The following is a 22,032-nucleotide window of genomic DNA, read 5'->3' on the forward strand; positions in this document are numbered from 1 at the left end:
AGCACTCACATATCGTATACAGCATTGACAAATCATATACAGCACTCACAAATCGTATACAGCACTCACACACACGACATGCTGTATACAGCACTCACATACTGTATACTGCACTCACACGCCGTACAAAGCACTCACACGCCGTACACAGCACTCACACGCCGTACACAGCACTCACACGCTGTACACAGCACTCACACGCTGTACACAGCACTCACACGCTGTACACAGCACTCACACGCTGTACACAGCACTCACACGCTGTACACAGCACTCACACGCTGTACACAGCACTCACATGCGACACGCTGTATACAGCACTCACATACTGTACAGAGCACTCACATTGCTTACACAGCACTCACACATGTGACACGCTGTATACAGCACTCACCGTTTATGCAGCACTCAACTGGTATACAGCATTCATACACACCGTACACAGCACTCATACCCTGTATACAGCATTCACACAAGCCATACACAGCAGTCACATTCTGTATACAGCACTGACACCCCGCATACCGCACTGACACCCCGCATACAGCACTCACACCTTCTATACAGCACTCACACCTTCTATACAGCACTCACACCTTCTATACAGCACTCACACCTTCTATACAGCACTCACTCCTTCTATACAGCACTCACTCCTTCTATACAGCACTCACTCCTTCTATACAGCACTCACTCCTTCTATACAGCACTCACTCCTTCTATACAGCACTCACTCCTTCTATACAGCACTCACTCCTTCTATACAGCACTCACTCCTTCTATACAGCACTCACTCCTTCTATACAGCACTCACTCCTTCTATACAGCACTCACTCCTTCTATACAGCACTCACTCCTTCTATACAGCACTCACTCCTTCTATACAGCACTCACTCCTTCTATACAGCACTCACTCCTTCTATACAGTACTCACTCCTTCTATACAGCACTCACTCCTTCTATACAGCACTCACTCCTTCTATACAGCACTCACTCCTTCTATAACAGCACTCACTCCTTCTATAACAGCACTCACTCCTATACAGCACTCACTCCTTCTATACAGCACTCACATCTTCTATACAGCACTCACACACTGGACATATACAGCACACATACACTGAACATTAAAGTCACTAATACATCAGATATATGGTGATATACTGTATATTAGACATACACACTTAGCTCAGATATAAATACCTGCTGATTAGTTGCCCCTGTAAGCTCAGGTGCAACACAATTTCCTGACTAACGCCCTCTTCCTGTAAGATGGAGGCAGCAGCTGGACACTAAGGGGTTAATGTGTGGCCAATCAGCGCTGGTTTCATTCTCCTCTTCTGTCTCCTCTGCGGTGCTAGAGCTGAAAACAAAGGATGGTGACAGGCTGAGCACATGGCACTGTGCAGCACTGCCGTGCGGGCCCCTCTCCCATCACGCTGCAGTCTGACAAGAGATGTGCAGGGACTACAGGCAGGGGGAGATCTCCCCCCCCCCTCAGTGATGTCTGCCGACTGGCACCCTGTGCCACTACACAGGTCGTAGAAAGCTGCCGCCAGCCATGCAAATGATCACAGGGAGCCACGCGCCACACTTTCTCTGACTCCGGCTGTCAGCTTGACTGCTGGACTCAGAGAATAGCCGGCTCCCACTACAGAGAACGGTAATATACAACCGCCGGGGAGACTCCCGGAGCGCTGCTTCAGGGAGCCTGACAGCGCCCCTCTCACAGCTGCGCCCAGGGCAGGTGCCCCACCAGACCCCCCTAGATACGCCTCTGACATACCCCAAGCAACTTGCAGCTGTAATTGCAGCAAAAGGTGGTGCTACAAAGTATTATCTTAAAGGGGCCGAATAATATTGCATGCTCCAATTTACAGTTTATTTTTTACAAAAGTTTAAAATAAAAAAAAATAAATGTCATTCAACATCACAATTGTGTCCCACTTGTTGTTGATTCTTCACCATAACATTAAAATTTTAATCTTTATGTTCGAAGCCTGAAATGTGGGAAAAGGTTGAAAAATTCAAGGGGGCCAAATACTTTCGCAAGGCACTGTATCTGCTCCCTTTGCTGAAATGTAAAACACGGTATGGAACTATGTAGCCTTAAGGCGTAGATAATCTAATTTATGAAACACATACTAGACACATGCATTTCCAAAGGCGCATGTGAATTTGGCCTCATTAGTAATCAATGTTTCGAGTGATGGACAGTTATCGTGCTCCAATTCCATAGTAGTAAGGTTCATCAGGGCGGTAGCCATAAGCAGTTGTAGGTCGCCCAGGAATACCTGCAGACTGACCAAAATTATCAACACCAATCCTAAAAGGAAGAAAAAAAAAACACGTTACAAAATGCCTCAATATGCATACACACATGAAAAAATATAGGCTCTTTCTAGCAACTAAAGAGTGTGATTTCTTCACACGTAAGCACATGTGATTTAACACAGATTTTGACATGGAGGTCGTTAAAGTCTAAGTGCAATCTATTCTATTCACATACAGTAGGAAACCGAACAAACAAAAAAAAAAAAATCAGTTGCGCGCTACGTATTTCTGAAAGTTCCACAGCAACGACCATAGCAAATCAGTGTAAGAAATATGAGCATCAAAAGTTAAATACTTTGCCATACTTTTTCCATTTTTGGATGATGGATTGAACAGTGCTTAGTGCAGTGTTTTTCAACTCCAGTCCTCAAGAGCAAACAACTGGTAGCTGAATGTATTACAGCACAGCTTTAGGGCTCATTCACATGACCGTTCCGTTTGTCCTGGTCAGTTCCTGTTTTTTTGCGGACCCACGGACAGGGAAATCTTTTCAATGTCTTTTGTGTAGGATCGAATGGCACACGGAAGCACTTCCGTGAGCATCCGATCCTACAAAAAAAAACACATCGGATGTCGTATGTCCGTTCCGTTATTATGGAACATGTCCTATTCCGTTCCGTAATAACGGACCGTGACTCAATACAAGTCAATGGGCTTGCAAAATCCCTGGAAGCCACACGGAAGCACTTCCGTGTGACCTCCGTTGGGTGCCCGTGCAGCCTGTGTCCCGCTCCCACTCCAGCCCCGCAGCTGCTTGCACTGCAGTATCAGCAGCTTCTCATACTGCAGTGCAGGCAGCCGCGGGGTTGACGAGCACTCTTGTCAGGAGGTTAGATGAGATCACTACCTTCTGTGACGATCTCCTGCTCTCCTGACATCAGCGCCGTCACTGCCTTCTATGCTCGCCGCATTCTCACATCACATCTCACGGGCGGCCCGAGACTGTCACTAGCGGTGACATCACGGGCTTCTGCGATTCTTCGCTGTGAACGCGGCGGGCATAGAAGGTAGTGACAGCGCTGCCGTCAGGAGTGCAGGAGATCGTCACAGCAAGTAATGATCTCATTTAACCTCCTGATGGCAGCGCTCGTCATCCCCTGCAGTGACCTGGGCTGACCTACTGATGTTAGCTCAGGTCACTGCACTTTTCTCTCAGCCAACAGGGAACATTCTGTTCATTGACTGGGACAGTGACCATGGTATGGATCGTCGTGGGACTCCCTTATTGGATTACGCCGGACCCAGATTTGATTGTTCTTTTCAATAAATTGGTGAAAGAGGGAATGTTTTGGGGAGTATTTCTTCAAATAAAACTTTTTTTGTTGTCTATTTTTTTTTATTACTGACTGGGTTGGTGATGTCGGGCATCTGATAGATGCCTGATATCAGTAACCCCAGGGCCTGATGCCAGGTGACATTACACATCTGACATCAATCCCATATATTACCCCGTTTGCCACCGCACCAGGGCAATGGGATGAGTTGGGGAAAAGCGCCAGGATTGGCACATCTAATGGATGCGCCACTTCTGGGGCGGCTGTAGCCTGCTATTTTTAGGCTGGGGAGTGTCCAATAACAGTTGACCTCCCTAGTCTAAGAATACCGGACCACAGCTGTCTGCTTTACCTTAGATGGTGATCCAATTTGGGGGGAACCCCATGTTTTTTGTTTGAAATTATTAATTTAATTTAAAATAACAGGTGGGGTGCAGTCTGTTTTGGATTACCAGACACGGTAAAGCTGCCAGCTGTGGTCTGCAGGCTGGAGCCGTCTGCTTTACCCTAGCTGGCTACAAAAGATATGGGGGACCACACGTCGTTTTTTTTAATTATTTATTTAATTTTTGGCTAAATACAAGGCTAAGCACCCTTTAGTGCCACATGAAAGTCCCTAAAGGGTGCCATCTTAGAATATGCGGGGGAGTAGGACATTATAGATGTCTTTCTCATCTATCTATCCCTCTGTTCATTCATTAATTCATTCATTCATTCATCCCTCTATCTCTCTGTCTCTATATCTATCTATCTCTATATCTACTCATCTATTTTTCTTTCTAGCTGCTTCCGTTTTGTGCGGCCCGCAAAAAAACGGAAGTCACATGGATGACACACGGACCGTACACGGAATGGAACAGATGTCACACGGATGCATCCGTGAAAAAAACGGACCGTGTTTTGCGGACCGTAAAAACGGAACGGTCATGTTAATGTAGCCTTATAGGTGTACTAATACTACAGCTATGCTGCTCAACAGAACTCAAGGACGAGGGCCCGCTCCCCTCCAGGAACCAGATGAGGAGACTGCAAATTTGTGAGCTACTCAAAAGGCAAGTTGAGAATAACCCTTCAATGGCATACTAAACGGATGTGCCAGATGTTTGTGATTGTGTGGGCTTGACCACTGGGACATAATGACAATTTTTGCATCATATACAATTTACATATTATATATAAATATATTTTTTATTAAAACTATTGAATAAATAATGAAAAATATGTGCAAAATGTATATTTTAAGAGTATATTTTGAATAAATATACTCTGTGGTCTATGGTCTAATTGGTCTGTCTCTGTGGTCACTCCACAAAAAAATGTACTGTGAATTTTATTATTGAATACTGAACCACTAAAAAAAAATCATATCTATATAGTGGTATACAATAGGTAATATGTTTAAACTGTAGCATTAATGTTTTAAGGCTTCATTAATGTAAAAGTCTTCATCCTGTACTCTGTGATAAAAACTTCCAAAAGACAAATAAAAAGAAAGTAAAGAATAGATCTTACTCTGTGCTGAATAAATGCTGCCCAATAAGATCTCCATTCTGAAGATGATAGTCATTGAAGAAGTCTGGACTCACAGCACCTTCAGATGGTGTCAGTCCTTCTAGGTAAAAGGAACAAATTAGAATTTCATCTAGAAAGGATCACACATTTTATATTTCATCACTGCATACTTCACCTTGTGCAGAAAAACAACAAATTTACATTAAGAAAAAAATGTTTAAAAATTAATTCAATAATTAAACACTAACTCAATTTTATTTATTTTTTAGTATTTCTATCCAGTATAGAAAGACCTTGCTTCAATCCTGAAAAAATTGCATCTATGTGGCCTCCAAACTACTGTTCCTGCTGTTTGTATTCAGCAGTGCCATGGTGGCTCTTGAAACCCATGAGGCTGGCACAATAGTACTGCCTAATCTCACTAATGCCGTGTACAGCTGTGCTGGAGGAGTTAGGCTGTGTGCGCACATTGCGTGTTATCATGCTTTTATGCTGCGTTCTGCACCGCAGCGTAAAAGCATGCGTCCTGCGTCCCCAGCACAATCTATGAAGATTGTGCAAATTCCATCCGCAGGTTGCGTTTTAGAAAGCAGCGTTTCGGCTGCTGCCAAGACGCTGCGTTCTAAAAATCAACATGTCACTTGTTTTGTGCGTTTTGGTTGCATTTTCCACCCACTCTCTCTCTCTCTGTCTGTCGGTCGGTCTCTCCCTCTCCACCCCTCTCTCATACTCACCGATCATTGACCGATCACCGGCGCGGCACTGCACGGCTGTCACACTGCGGCGGCTTCTCCAGCTTTTGAAAATGTCAGCCACTCATTATTCCATCTCGTATTCACTGCTTCCCCCGCCCACCGGCGCCTATGATTGGTTGCATTCAGACGCGCCCCCATGCTGAGTGACAGCTGTCTCACTGCAACCAATCACAGCCGCCGGCGGGCGGGTCTATATCGTGCAGAAAAATAAATAAAATCATTTTAAAAAAACGGCGTGCGGTCCCCCCAATTTTGATACCAGCCAAGATAAAGCCACACGGCTGAAGGCTGGAATTCTCAAGATGGGGAGCCCCACGTTATGGGAAGCCCGCCAGCCTAAAAATATCAGCTAGCAGCCGCCCGGAATTGCCGCATCGATTAGATGTGACCGTTCCGGGACTCTACCCGGCTCATTCAGAATTGCCCTGGTGCGGTGGCAATCTGGGTAATAAGGAGTTAATGGCAGCCCATAGGTGTCACTAAGTCCTACGTTAATCATTGCAGGCGTCTATGAGACACCCCCAATGATTAACCTGTAAGTGAAAGTAAATAAACACATACACCCAAAAAAATCCTTTATTTGAAATAAAAGACAAAAAAACACCCTCTTCCACCACTTTATTAAAATCCCCAAGCACTCCTACAGGTCCGGCGTAATCCTCACGAGTAGAGTTGAGTGCGGTTCGTGGTTCTCCAGTTCGCGGTTCGAGTGATTTTGGGGGCTGTTCTAGATCGAACTAGAACTCAACCTTTTTGCTAAAGCTCGATAGTTCTAGTTACGTTCGAGAATGGTTCTAGCAGCAAAAAGCCAAGCTAATTACTAGCTGGCTTTCCGCTGTAATAGTGTAAGTCACTCTGTGACTCACACTATTATGAAATTTCAGCGTATAGTGTGCGGGAACAGCGCATTCAGATCACTGCTGCTGGGAAAATGGCGATCGCCAGTTTTTTTTTTCCCTTGTCTTCCTTCCCTAAGCGCGCGCGTGTAGTGGGGCGGGCCAGCATGTCACCCAATCCCAGACACACACACAGCTAAGTGGACTTTTAGCCAGACAAGCAACGGCATGTGTGATAGGATGTCCATGTCACATGTCCCTGCATTATAAATACGGGCATCTGCCCGTCCGGACGCCATTATCTCTTCTGCGTCTGGGTGTCAGTCACCGCTGGCGTAGCTACTGTCTCCGATACTGCTGTGTACGCTCTACACACAGCGCTATACAGAATAGGGATAGAAGTTTCTATTAGCCCGTGTAAGGGCTAATAATAGCAGGCTCAGAGCCATAGGTGACAGTCAGGTCTGTGGAAACAGATTTTAACAGCTACAAAAGATAACAGCGTCTGTGTAGCTAAGGTCAGGGACTTCCTCGCTGCATTTCCCCATTAGGAAGGACAGAAAGTGAGGCTTCCTTTCCTGTACACTGACCCACAACCCTGCCACTGTACCCTCCTGCCCTTTTGCACACTCAAGCTCATTGTTACTAAGCCATTATACTAGCAAACACTGAGTAAACTTAGTGGCATCCTAAAAGTGGCTGTTGGACTTCCATTAGTGTCCCACTAGTGCAAATCTATTTGCAGCACCTCTGCATTGCACGCTCAAACTCATTGTCACTAAGCCATTATACTAGCAAACACTGAGTAAACTTAGTGGCATCCTAAAAGTGGCTGTTGGACTTCCATTAGTGTCCCACTAGTGCAAATCTATTTGCAGCACCTCTGCATTGCACGCTCAAACTCATTGTCACTAAGCTATTATACTAGCAAACACTGAGTAAACTTAGTGGCATCCTAAAAGTGGCTGTTGGACTTCCATTAGTGTCCCACTAATGCAAATCTATTTGTAGCACCTCTGCATTGCACACTCAAACTCATTGTTACTAAGCCATTATACTAGCAAACTATGCTGCCAGTTTAAGGGCCGTAGTTGCATTGTCAGGGATAGTTATTGTTGTTTATTCTGCTGTTAATAAAGCTAGACCACCGCTGCAATCTACACCACCTCTCAATTTTTACTACCACATTTTAAGTGCACAATCTTGTCGCAATCAAAATGAGTGGCAAAATGACAGATGCTGGTGGAAAGGGGAAGAGGCGTGTTGGAAAAGGAAAAAAAGGGTTTGTCCGTGGGGAAGGTGGCAAAGCTCCATTAACATCTGCTGAAGATAGACCATCTTCCAGCAAAAGTAAGATGTCTACTACTTTCCATGGACAATACGATGTGCTCCCTTTTTTACGGACACGAACAACTGGAACAAAGGTAGATGATGGCCAAAAAAAGAAAATGCTTGAATGGATCTCAAGTGGTCCAACAAGTGCCCTCTCAGCCACCTCAACTACCGCATCCAAAAAACACCAGTCCTCGGAGTTGTCATCCCAATCACACTTGCTTTCTCCCAGCTCCGAAGTCTCCATCAGCCCTGCACAGTATGGTGGAACTGAGATGGCTGAGTCTGCAGAGCTGTTCAGTCACACTATAGCCTGGGAATCAGAAGTCTGCTCCCAAGCTACAGTGAGTACAGACCAGGAAATGGTCTGCAGTGATGCCAGGACCTTTGTGACTCAGATTCAGGCCGTGATGAACACGTTTCTGAGCATAATGTTGACCCTTATTCACAAACTGAAACACCTGTTGTAATAGACAATGAGGAACATACTGATGACGATGAGACGCAGATACAAGATTGGGATGACAACTTAAATATTGGTTCACGTCAGGAAGAGGCTCGGTCTGAGGGTGAGGGGAGGAGGGGAGTGCAAACACAACGCTTGATGAGGAAGTTCTAGATCCCACCTACTGTCAACCCACAGTCAGGCACTCGAGGTCAACAGAGGCGGTGGAGGAGGATGCTACTGACGACGAAGTTACCTTGCGCCTTCCTGGACAGAGGAGTAGTACTGGTAGCACGTCTACAACTGCATCCTCAGCCACCACTCTTCCTTTGAGCACTAGTCGGGGGTGCTCAGCAGGTCGCATGCCCTCTAAGCCTTGCCTAGCCTGGACCTTTTTTGACATAGAAAAAGATCGCCCAAATCATGTGATATGTAAAATTTGTCGTGATTCTGTTAGCAGAGGGCAAAACCTCAGGAGTTCGACAACTTCTTGCATGAATCGTCACATGAATAAATATCATATGTCCCAGTGGGAAGATCACCGTGCTGCAATGCGGTCTAGCGGAGCGAACCATCCCCTGCCTGCCCCTTCAAGTACATCTGCGCGCTCTTCATCTCCTAGGACTGTGGGGACAGCTGTCACACCTGGTTTTCCACGCACAACTTCCACCACTGTAACCGCAACAGGCAGTTTGCTTGGTAGGTCATCATTTGGTTTGGAAGGGGAAACAAGTGCGTGTGTACAGCTCTCTCAGACATCGATAGCATCAACGTTGGATGAAGGCAACATCATGTCTACACCTGCACTTTGCTCACAAACGTGCATTTTTCCAGGGACACCCTACTCAACACCGTCTACACACAGCAGCCAGATCTCTGTCCCTCAGATGTGGACAAATAAAAGGCCATTTCCTGCGACCCATGACAAAGCTAAGAGGTTGACTTTATCCCTCTGTAAGCTCTTGGCTACCGAAATGCTGCCTTTCCGCCTGGTGGACACACAGGATTTTAGAGACCTTATGTCTGTCGCTGTGCCCCAGTACCAGATGCCCAGTCGCCACTACTTCTCTAAGAAAGGTGTGCCTGCACTACACCAGCATGTCGCACACAACATCACCGCTTCCTTGAGAAACTCTGTGTGTGAGCGGGTGCATTTCACCACCGATACTTGGACCAGTAAGCATGGACAGGGACGTTACATGTCGCTGACTGGGCACTGGGTAACTATGGTGATAGATGGTGAAGGGTCTGCTGCACAAGTCTTGCCGTCCCCACGACTTGTGTGTCAATCCTCTGTCTGTCCAAGTTCCGCCACTGCTTCTGCCTCCTCCACCTCGTCTGGGTCCTCCACCTCCGCCCCAAGCCTGCCTGGTGAGGCCACCAGCATTCTAACTGCGCAGAAGGAATCACGCACCCCTCATTACTATGCTGGCAGCAGAGCGCAACAGCATCAGGCGGTCTTTAGCTTGAAATGTCTTGGAAATGAGTCCCACAGCGGCTGAGTTGTGGGCAGCTCTGGAGACTGAGTTTAATAAATGGTTGTCTCCACTCAACCTGCAGCCTGGTAAGGCCGTGTGCAACAATGCTGCAAACCTGGGTGCGGCCCTTCGCCTGGGCAAGGTGATACACGTGCCTTGTATGGCTTACGTGTTGAACCTTGTTGTCCAGCAATTTGTAACACCCTATCCCGGCCTAGATGGCCTTCTGAACAGGGCACGAAAACTGTCTGCTCACTTCCGCCATTCAACCACCGCTGCTGAGCGACTTGCATCGCTCCAGAAGTCTTTCGGCTTGCCGGTTCATCGCCTGAAATGCGATGTGCCGACACGCTTGAATTCGACTCTCCACATGTTACAGCGACAGTGGCAGCACCGTCGAGCCCTGGTGCAATACGTCAGGACGTATAGCCTGGGCCAACGAGATGCAGAGGTGGGGCAGATCACCCTGATGGAGTGGTCTCAAATCAAGGACCTATGCACCCTGCTGCACAGTTTCGACATGGCGACGAATATGTTTAGCGTTGACAATGCCATTATCAGCATGACAATTCCAGTCATTTACATGCTGGAGCACACGCTAAACACTATTTGGAGTCAGGGGGTGGGACAACAGGAAGGGGAGGAACTACAGGAGGATTCATATGCGCAAGAGACAACAACATCACCAAGGTCCAGACGTTCATCATCACCAAGGCGGCAGGCATGGGACCATGGGGGACAGGGATCAACAAGCGCGCATGGTAGCAGGCGAAATGTTGAGGAAGGTGCAGGAGAACATGAAGAAATGGAGGACGAACTGTCCATGGACATGGAAGACTCAGTGGATGAGGGAGACCTTGGTCAAATTTCTGTTGAAAGAGGTTGGGGGGGAGATGTCAGAGGAAGAAAGAACGGTAGCACCTCTATGCCACAAACACAGCGTGGACTTAGTCCACATGGCTGCGCAAGACACATGAGCGCCTTCTTGCTGCACTACCTCCAACATGACCCTCGTATTGTCAAAAATAGAAGTGATGATGACTACTGGATTGCCACACTATTAGATCCCCGGTACAAGTCCAAATTTTGTGACATAATTCCAGCCATAGAAAGGGACGCACGTATGCAGGAGTATCAGCAGAAGCTGTTACTCGATCTTAGATCGGCTTTTCCACCAAACAACCGTGGTGCAGGGAGTGAATCTCCCAGTTGTAACTTGACAAACATGGGACGGTCTCGTCATCTTCAACAGTCTACCCGTACCAGTAGCACCGTATCTGGTGCTGGTAACAGCAATTTTATTGAATCTTTTCATAATTTTTTTAGACCATCCTTTGCAAGGCCACCAGAGACAACAAGTCTGACACATAGTCAATGGCTGGAGAGGATGATACAGGAGTATCTCCAAATGAACATCGATGCCATTACTTTGCAAATGGAGCCTTGCTCATTTTGGGCTTCAAATCTTGAAAAATGGCCAGAGCTCTCCAGTTACGCCTTGGAGATTTTGTCGTGTCCAGCTGCCAGCGTTGTCTCTGAACGTGTCTTCAGTGCTGCTGGGTGTGTGCTGACAGATAAGCGCACGCGTCTGTCCAGTGACAATGTGGACAGACTAACATTCATCAAAATGAACAAGTCATGGATCCACAAGGAATTTACTACCCCTGTGTCATCCTGGGGAGAGTAAATACTTGTGGATTTTGAATGTGCTTGATGCAAATCTACCTGTGAAGTGTACAACTGGGGCACAAGTGCTGCCACTGAAGGGGTGGGTGTGTGTGTGGCCCAATTTTTGGTAAAAAAGTGAGACTCCGCATGGAGTAACCCTTGCTTGCTGTGTTTTTTAAAAGGAGCCAAGATGAACAAGTCATGGTTTAGCAAAGACTTTGCTACCTACCCCGGGGTCATCCTGGGGACGGTTAAGTATAGCGTATTTTTGAATGTGCTTGATGCAAATCTAGCTGTGAAGTGTACAACTGGGGCACAAGTGCTGCCACTGAAGGGGTGGGTGTGTGTGTGGCCCAATTTTTGGTAAAAAAGGGAGACTCCGCTTGGAGTAACCCTTGGTTGCTGTGTTTTTTAAAAGGAGCCAAGATGAACAAATCATGGTTCAGCAAAGACTTTGCTACCTACCCCGGGGTCATCCTGGGGACGGTTAAGTATGGCGTATTTTTTAATGTGCTTGATGCAAATCTAGCTGTGAAGTGTACAACTGGGGCACAAGTGCTGCCACTGAAGGGGTGGGTGTGTGTGTGGCCCAATGTTTGGAAAAAAGGGAGACTCCGCTTGGAGTAACCCTTGCTTACAGTGTTTTTTAAAAGGATCCAAGATGAACAGAGCTGGGATCAGGAAAGACTTCGCTACCTACCCCGGTGTCATCCTGGGGACGGTTAAGGATGGCGTATTTTTGAATGTGCTTGATGCAAATCTAGCTGTGAAGTGTACAACTGGGGCACAAGTGCTGCCACTGAAGGGGTGGGTGTGTGTGTGGCCCAATTATTGGAAAAAAGGGAGACTCCGCTTGGAGTAACCTTGCGGTGTTTTACATGATTTTAGAAGGGCATGCCATGCCTATATCTGTGTCTCCTCCTCTTTTTCTTTGTCCAGCTCTTTTGTTTTCACATAACTATATGTCCTTGTCACTTTCCCATGTGTTTGTGTTGTGTTGTGAGTTGTTTGTCACCTTTTGGACACCTTTGAGGGTGTTTTCTAGGTGTTTTTATGTGTTTGTGATTGCCTCCCATTGTTTCCTATGCGGTTCGAGTGGTTCGCCGAATCGGCTCGCCGAACCGAACTCGAACGAGACCTCCAATCGGTGAACCGAACTCGAGCCGAACTGCGACCGGTTCGCTCATCTCTACTCACGAGGTCCCACGACGCATCCAGCTCTGCTACATGAAGCTGACAGGAGCGGCCGTAGAACACCGCCGCTCCTGTCAGCTCCACACAGAAACTGAAGTGAGTCTCACTGTCAGCGGAGACGTCACTCAGGTTACCCGTGGCCACAGGTCTCAGGTGGAGGACTGGTAGCCTGAGTAACGGCACTGTTGATCGCGCAGCTCACTTCAGTCACTCAGGAGATTTGCGGTCACTGGTGAGTCCTTCACCTGTGATCGCAAATCAAGCCACGGCACACGCACAGAGCCGCGCGATCATAATTAACTCGGGTGAAGTTCATCAGAGTTCTTTCTGATCGCGCGGCACTGTCTCGCAGCCAGCTATGCTCTTTTTGACAGTGCGGTCCCACTCGGCTCTGCTGCAAGTCTATGGTGATGCAGCATAGCTGAGTGGGACCGCACTGTCAAAAACCTAAATCTGTTTAAAACCTGAAAGGGAAAAATCACAGAAAATCTGCTAAAATGTGCCAATTTTAAAATTTACAATTCTTTGCTTGTAAGACTGATAACAACAGTATACCTGAAAAACAAAACTGCTAACTAGTGATGGGCGAACTCACAGATACATGGGACTGGCGGGACTAACCATACTTTAAAAATAAAAAATGTAAAAAATTAGGTCTGGCACGGAATTGATCCCAGATATCTGTCCGGATGCCGGTCTCCATGTAAGTCTGTGGGGACCAAAATCTGGCAATTAAAAATGGTGGTAGAGAGGATAGTAGCAGGCGCACTATACTTACAGAGGCTCCGGTGCAGCTGTAACTACTCCTGCAGCCGCCCATTCAGTTCCAGGGCCACTCATTAAGCTCATGGATATAGACTGCTTTCCCAGTCCAGCGGTGTCTCTGACTGATTGCAGTCAGATGCGCCCCCACCCTGAGTGACAGCATCTGACTGCTTTCAATCACAGGCACTATGCGTGTATATTGCACAGTAAAAATATATAGATAAAAAAATTTGCATAGGGTCCCTCCATATTATGATACCCAGCAGAGATAAAGCCTGCGGCTACAGGCTACAGCCACCAGCTGTGTGCTTATTTTGGCTGCGTATAAAAATAAGAGAAACCGTATGTGTTTTGTTTTTTTCTCAATTATTTAAATAAATAATTAAAAAAACGGCATGCAGTCCCCCCCAATTTTGATACCCAGCAATGATAAAGCTCTAAAGCTGAGGGCTGGTATTCATCTAATGTATGTGGCAAACCTGGATGGCTGCGGGCTGCTATTTTTAGGCTGGGGGGAGCCCAATAAGCATGGATCTCCCCAGCCTGAGAATACCAACCCCCAGCTGTCGGTCTTTTTCTTGGCTGGGTATCAAAATTGGGGGTGGGGGGGAAATCGCATACCATTTTGAAAAATTATTGAAATAATTTTTTAAAAAGCCGCATGTGGTTCCTCTTATTTTGAAACACAGCTAAGATAAGTGCACGGCTGGTGGCTGTAGCCGTATGCTTTATCTGTGCTGGGTATCATAATATGGGGGGACCTTAAGGCAATATTTTTTTTATTTATTTTTACTGTACACTATAGATTCGCAGACCAGGTCTGTGATTGGAAGCTTCAGACAGGCGGTCACTCAGGGGGGCAGCCCATATGACTGCAACCAATCACAGATACCGATGGGCGTGGAAAGCAGTGCGTATGTATGAGCCGAATGCGCAGCCCCGGAAGTGAATGGATGATCGCGGGAGGAGTAACAGCCGTGCCGGAGGCTTGATAAGTATAGCGTCGCTTGGATTATTATTTTGTACTAGCCGAGTGCCAGACCTGGATTATTAGCCGGAGTAACCTGAGAACTCCAGGCTTGGGTGTGGCAACTGGATACTTTTGAAACTGAACGGATCCGGACTTTTACAGTGCGAGTGCACCCATCACTACTGGTAACGTCTATTTTTTTCTGGCATATTTTATAAACATCTTTACATTAATAAGCTTCTAAGTTTAGCTGCAATTTTTCATATTTTCAAGAAAATGTTCAGAACTATATTGGACTGTAAAAAGTAGGATGTGAAGTAGCTTTGAGGGACCATTATATTACAAAGCCTTGATAAATCACCACATGTTAAAAGTCTAATTTTAGGCCTCAATGTACTGAAAAGAGTATATGGGAAGATAGTAGTAGGTTTACAGGAGTTACAGCAGAGAGTAGGTGAAATCGAGCAAAATCCCGATAATACAGTACATAGATGATGTGAAGGAGAAACAACTCAATATTTACTCCACTGATTTTGCAGTTTTTAGAAGATATTCCTGAAATGGCAATACCAAATATTTGTTAGGAAAAGGCACACAAGGTAAAGAACGCAATTGACTTCAGATTCTGCATTTGAGGAGCCTCTGAAGTACCAGCACCCTTTAAAAGGGAATGGGTGCAGATTTTGAAAATGCCATCTCTCTAGCAATATAGCAGTTTAGTGAGCATTTTTACTCCACAATTGCTTATAATAAATAATATGTTTTCAGAAATAAAGAATAGCTAATGTAAAATGAAAATGGCAATTTTCCATACATATAGCATTATAGTACTCAATATCTTGTATCAAGCTTGTACCAGAGATACACACCCGATAAATTAAGTGGGCAGATCAATGCTACATACACAGAATGCAATGACAAAAGCGTAAGTTCAGCACTCGTTATGTTGGTGTAGGTGCTAGGAAGTAGATTATATACAGTACATGAACGCGAGCTGCTGGATGAGCACGCTGCAGGTCTCAGAAGGGAGGCAGCACATGAGTGTTAAGGCCCCGTTACACGGGACCATATATCGTGCGATCGCAAAAGCGATCGCACCTGCCCACATCGTTTGTGCGTCACGGGCAATTAGTTCCCCGTGGCACACAAAGTCGGTAACACCCGTCACACGTACTTACCTCCCGGACGACGTTGCTGTGGTCGGCGAACATCCTCTTCCTTATGGGGGAGGTACATTCGGAGTCACATCGATGTCACACAGCGGCCGGCCAATAGAAGTGGAGGGGCGGAGATGAGCAGGACATAACATCTCGCCCATCTCCTTCCTTCCGCATTGCCGGCGGGACGCAGGTAAGCTGTGTTCGTCGTTCCCGGGGTGTCACACGTACCGATCTGTGCTGCCTCGGGAACGATGATCAACCGGCACAGAGAAGGACAGACGATATGAAAATGAACGACGTGTCAACGAGCAACGATAAGGTGAGTATTTTTGCTCATTCATAGTCGTTCGGTGGTGTCACAGGCTACGATATTTCTAACGATGCCAGTTGTGCGTCTCAAACTCCGTGACCTCGCCGACATATTGTTAGATATATCGTCCCCTGTAACGGCGCCTTTACACTAAGCCTCCTGCATGATGTGAGATGTAAGCAGTCAACTACGGAATTTGCAGCACACCATCACCTGCTATATGGTATTATACATTCAGCACCTGATTTGCAAGATCAAACCCTCCTCACAAATACTTATAATATAGTCCAAAAAGCAATGAGGTAATCATCATACTATAGATGTCATTACAGTGGTAACATTCTTCTGGTTGCACAGATGACAATTTCAATGGCAACAACAGTAGCAGAGTTCTCAAAGTACTGTATTTCTTAGTATATGTGAAAAGAAAGGACTAACAAAAAGGAACAAAAAGAATCTCAACATTTTATATAAATGTGACTTAAATTTAACAAATTATGCTTTTAGGTATGTACTGGAATTGCTTCCATTACAAGCAGCAGAACTTCCAATAATACACTGAAGATCAATATTAGAGAACAATGATCACTTGCTTTTTTCAGAAATAATGTAATCTACATTGATCAACATCTGAAGGTTTTGTGTAAGGGGTGCACCATGCCACTAACACAGTGTTTTACAAAAGATCCAAAGTTTATCAACATAAAACTTTTTTTTTTCCGAAAACGTGATGATCATAAATAGACAAGAGCAATGACTGTAGAAGAGAGAAAGATTATAAGTAAATTTTCTGAAAGTAACAACAGTCACCAATCAATATCTGCAGCAACAGGACATCACTAATCTCTCACACTGCTCTGGTGTGATTTTGGTCCACTCTTCTTCCAGTCTCTTCCACAGTTCTTTGATTGTTGTGGGTTTTTAGCCATAACTTTGTCACCAAGGATTTTCACCAATAACTTCCAGGTATCTGAAAGTGTTCTGTAATTTTGATCAGTGTTCTTTTTCATTTATCTCATTTACATTTTTATTACGAGCTTTAGAATAAATTAAATTTATGAAATAAGCTTAAAATCCTGCGGGTTTCCTCATGTTAGGATATATTCATATAGGACGACACAATGACCGCAACATTTAGGAAATTGTGTGTTGTTCTCTCATTTTGATCTCCAGTGTAGATGATGGAACAGTGAACATAAAGTGATGGGAAAAATCCCAAGGTGTCGAAAGAGAAATGTTTAATTGTCGAGCGTCCCAATCAAGTTTAAGGCCCTGTGCGCACTAGATGTTTTTGCTGCATTTTTAGCGGCGATTTTTACCGCGTTTTTGTGCAGAAAATGCTGTGACTTTGCTTCCCCAGCAATGTCTATGGGTTTTCAGAAGTGCAGTCTGCACACAGCGTTTTTTTGTAGCTGTGTTTTTGTGGTGACCACAAAAATGCAGCATGTCAATTATTTCTGCGTTTTTCACACATTGAGTTCAATGAGATGTTCAAAAACGCAATGAAAAACGCAAATTGCAAATATAGCTGCGTTCCTATTACTAAAAACGCAGCTATAAACGCAAGGGGTGGGTAGTAAAGTGACGTGTACAGGAAGAGGATTCCTTCTGTTGGTAAACACAGAAGCGTGAATCCTCCCGGTACCGCCACCGCTGCTTCCACAACCCGCCCGGTGCCATGTCCACTCCCGTGCGGCGCCATGGCCAGGCGGAAGGTGGAGGCAGCTGCAAAATCAAAAGTGAACAGTAGAAAAAATGTCATACTCACCACCTGTCTGCAGACTCCCGGTGCCATGTCCGCTCCCAGCTCCTCTTCTAGTACCACCGCCACCCCCGCTCCGGCTGTGTGCTCCTGGGCACGTCCGATAGCTGCAGGACCTGGCAGTGATCACCTGATGCGGTCACCTGATGCATCAGCTGATCGTAAGTCTCGCGGTGAAGCCGGCTTTTTACCACCCGGCTGGCTAAACGATCAGCTGATGCCATCAGGAGACTTCATCAGCTGATTACCGGCAGCTCCTGCAGCGATCGGACGGGATCAGACTCCGGTCCGATCGCTCCAGGGGTTGCCGATAATCATTCAGCACGGATGTGTGTTTTGGTTTTTTTTGCACTCATGCAATATATATATCATGCATTGTATAAACGGCTTTTATACAATCAGCTGATATGTCATGTGATTCAAGCCCTTGAACCTGACATCATCTGATCGCTTTGCCTTCCAGCAAACCGATCAGATGATCTTGGAACTGGATTGGACGGCGCGGGACCCTTGACCCATGATTACTGTGGAGGGGGGTTCTTTATTTCAATAAAGATGGAATCACTAATTGTGTGTGTTTTATTTCTAAAAAAAAATATTTTTTTGTGTGTTGTTTTTTTTAATCTTTACTAGAAATTCATGGTGGCCATGTCTAATATTCCCGACACCATGAATTTCGGGCTTAGGGCCAGCTGATAATATACAGCTAGCCCTAACCCCATTATTACCCAGCGAGCCACCCGGCATCAGGGCAGCTGGAAGAGTGTGATACAGCGCCAGAAGATGGCGCTTCTATGAAAGCGCCATTTTCTGGGGTGGCTGCGGACTGCAATTCGCAGCGGGGGTGCCCAGAAAGCTTGGGCACTCTTCACTGCGGATTTAAATCCCCAGCTGCCTAGTTGTACCTGGCTGGACTCAAAAATTGGGCGAAGCCCATGTCATCTTTTTTTAATTATTTCATGAAATTCATGAAATAAAAAAAAAGGGATTCCCTATGTTTTTGGTTACCAGCCGGGTACAAATAGGCAGCTGGGGGTTGGGGGCAGCCTGTACCTGCCTGCTGTACCTGGCTAGGATACAAAAATATGGCGAAGCCCACGTAAATTTTTTTTTTAGGGGCAAAAAACTCCTGCATACAGTCCTGTATGGAGGATGCTGAGCCTTGTAGTTCTGTAGCTGCTGTCTGCTCTCCTGCATACACTAGTGAATGGAGCATGCTGAGCCTTGTAGTTCTGCTTCCTCTGCCTCTCCCTCCAGCATACAGTCCTGGATGGAGCATGCTGAGCCTTGTAGTTCTGCATCTGCTGTCTGCTCTCCTGCATACACTAGTTCTGCAGCTGTCTGCTCTCCTGCATACACTAGTGGAGAATGAAGAACATATTGAAGAAGGAAATAACATCAGACCTTTTTATTTTCTCAACAATCTTTAATGCATTGTTCACTGATTAAAACCGCAGTGAGCAAAAACGTAGCAAAAAACGCACCAAAACGCGGTAAAAACGCATGCGTTTTTGCCGCGAGTGCGTTTTTGAGACAAAAATGGACAAAAAAACGCAGCGTGAAAAAACGCCTATTGCGCACGTAGCCTAAGGCTACTTGCGCACGCTGTGTTTTTTGCTGCGTTTTTGGCTGCAGTTTTGTTGTCAGAACTTTCTGACATTTGACTTCCCAGCAAAGTCTATGAGAAGTCACATTTGATATGCACACATTGCAGTTTATTTGTCAGCGTTTTATTTGACAAAAGTTTGTGTCAAAAAAATGCACCATGTTCATTCTTCCTGCATTTTTGTCAACATTTGTCACAAAAACGCAGCAAAAACGCATGTTGTGAAAAACGCACCGAAAACGCACCTACAATTACAAGCATTTTTTATGACATTTCCAGGTTCTCTGACAACGTGCAGTTTTGGCTGCAGTTTGTGAACACAAAAAGATGCAGCGTGCGCATGAAGCCTAAGGAGACTAAGGGCTCATGCGCACGTAACTGCTGAATATTCTGCAGCAATTTGATAGCACATGTGCGTGTCAAATCGCTGCAGAAACACTGCATAATGGATGCAATTTTTTTGTACAAAAAAAGCCGATTTCATGCGCTATGGATGCTGCCCCCACCATAGACAGAATGGGAACTGCATCCAAAGCGCACAAATTAATTGACATGCTCATTTTATGAATGCATGGATTTGGGTCAAAATCTTAGCACCCAAATCGCTGCGTTCATAAAAGCATCGTGCGCACATATCATGCACAATATACATAGATTCTGCAGGGGACACAGGATGCATGCATTTATGCTGCAGTGCTATACGCAGCATAAATGCATGCAATTACGTGACGTGCGCACGAGCCCTTATAGGCCATGGAATGGTCCTCTGGAAAACTAAATCTGGAAACAGCAACTTTAGAGAAAATGAGGACTTTGAACTCTAGAGCCATCTACTGGATATAGCAATCCTAATAGTTAATATCGACCTTTTAACGAGCCCAGTGGATTCTAAGTAATATGATAAGACTTCTTAAATGGTGGATATTGACTTTTAGGATTGCTACATCTAATAGGTAGCACTAGGGAAAAATCCCAATAGCAGAAGAATGTTAGAAGTGATGAACATAAAATATGCTACTAGTATTCAAGCAGTCTAATCACACATGACCAAAGTCTACAATTAAAGTGGATTGGTCTCCAAATTACAATACAAGCTGCATTCATTATGGAATACAGTAGATCTCTTCAACCTGATGAGACTGGTGTATTTACTTTAAGAATCAATGTCAGAACGGTTGTACAACCCTGTAATAAGGATACGTTTTAGAACAATTTTATCATTGAATATCTCATCAGTTCAAGTGTATTGCATCTCTGGCCACCCGGGCTGACTGACTGACATCTACAGCTTGTACTGAGCAGTGCAAGATCTCAGCAGTAGGAGGGACACTGAGGAGTTGTCAATCAGGATAGGGGATCGGAGAGCAAGTTAAACTTTCAGAAAAGATTCTACAGCTATTCTGAATTGATTTTTAAAGCAAACACGTCTTATTAGGTCTAAGATCTGTTTATTAATGAATGCACTTTGTATTATGAAATGTGGAGACAGATGCACTACAGCATCTCACCTGCACTGTAGTACAAGTCTGGTCTTTCCAGTAGATCTCCTTCATGGATAAACGGTTCAATTGGTTCATCTCCATAAAGATATTGCTCATTTTCATCCATTTGACGGCTTTCCACCATCTCAAGCCACTGAGAGTTATGCCAACGGAACTTCTCACTTTGTATCTTTTTTGCCCATTCTTCATCATACTCCTACATGGAAAAATGAAATTTACATCTAGTATGAACTTAATAAATGTGTACAAAGAACAATCTTGCATTAATGATATTAATTTAGGTGACAACTTTTATCAAAAAGACAGATACTTCGGGTATACAGAAAGAATATGTTACTAACTTACCGCGATGATATCAAGGGTGTTATCACATACTTTTCGAATCTCTGCATTTTTATCATGCATTAAGTCTATCAGATAGGCAGGAGCCTCTGAAATAATGCATTAAGGAAAGTTACAAAATATTAGAACAGCAAATATATTTTACTTATTTCAAAATACAGTGCAGAAAAACCAGTCCTGGTAAAAAACTAAAGATGAGCAGCCAGCTCCCCTGTCACGCCTGCATTACTAAGAGTAAAAGAACAGTTTTGGGGCATCTTTTTTTAGAAGTTGGCAATGTGGTACTCTTTGTTGAAAGTAACGACTAGGTAGCTGAGTGTCACCATTACTGTCCATACAGCCTGACCATGGCATTAGGCTATGAAGGGTATTCCAATAATCAAGAGGAAAAAAAAATGACACCCTCTGCTCTCAGCCCTGTGGCCACCACTCATCGTGCACTAACAGAGGAAGAGGGAGCTGTGGAGACACAGGGGGTCAGTGTGTGCTCTCGTCCGCTGGCCCGGCCGCCTTTAGAAAGACAGCATGGCCCAGGGCTCATCCCAACTGAACGCCCGACCTCCTTAACCGTGGGCGAAACACTACTCCGACAACACAGGGTGAGGTTATCACAATATTAAGACTTTATTAGATCCCCAAACAATTAACGGCATATGGCACATAACCAGCAAAACCACAAAATGTAACCGACAACTGTTTCTCACCCTTACGCTGTCTCACCAGGGATTAGCATGTCCGTGCCTCAGAGCTTCCAGTGCTACTTACTCCAAACCAGCAGCACCCCGCT

The 22,032-nt window shown here is 45.3% G+C and overlaps 1 protein-coding gene across 1 annotated transcript in view; it reads right to left on the reverse strand.

Annotated features, from left to right (window-relative positions):
• Positions 1-1,998: 1,998 nt before the first annotated feature.
• The window catches only part of KIFAP3 (kinesin associated protein 3), a 347,223-nt gene continuing 327,189 nt past the window's right edge, over positions 1,999-22,032 (reverse strand). The window contains exons 16-19 of the mRNA XM_075322100.1: positions 21,249-21,334; positions 20,910-21,099; positions 5,121-5,220; positions 1,999-2,326 (exon numbers count right to left, since the gene is read on the reverse strand). Of these exons, the coding sequence (XP_075178215.1) occupies positions 2,218-2,326; positions 5,121-5,220; positions 20,910-21,099; positions 21,249-21,334 (485 nt within the window). The 3' untranslated portion in view covers positions 1,999-2,217. The remainder of the gene's footprint in view (positions 2,327-5,120; positions 5,221-20,909; positions 21,100-21,248; positions 21,335-22,032) is intronic.

This window comes from Anomaloglossus baeobatrachus, chromosome 8 (assembly GCF_048569485.1).
Source record: "Anomaloglossus baeobatrachus isolate aAnoBae1 chromosome 8, aAnoBae1.hap1, whole genome shotgun sequence".
Classification (NCBI taxonomy): domain Eukaryota; kingdom Metazoa; phylum Chordata; class Amphibia; order Anura; family Aromobatidae; genus Anomaloglossus; species Anomaloglossus baeobatrachus.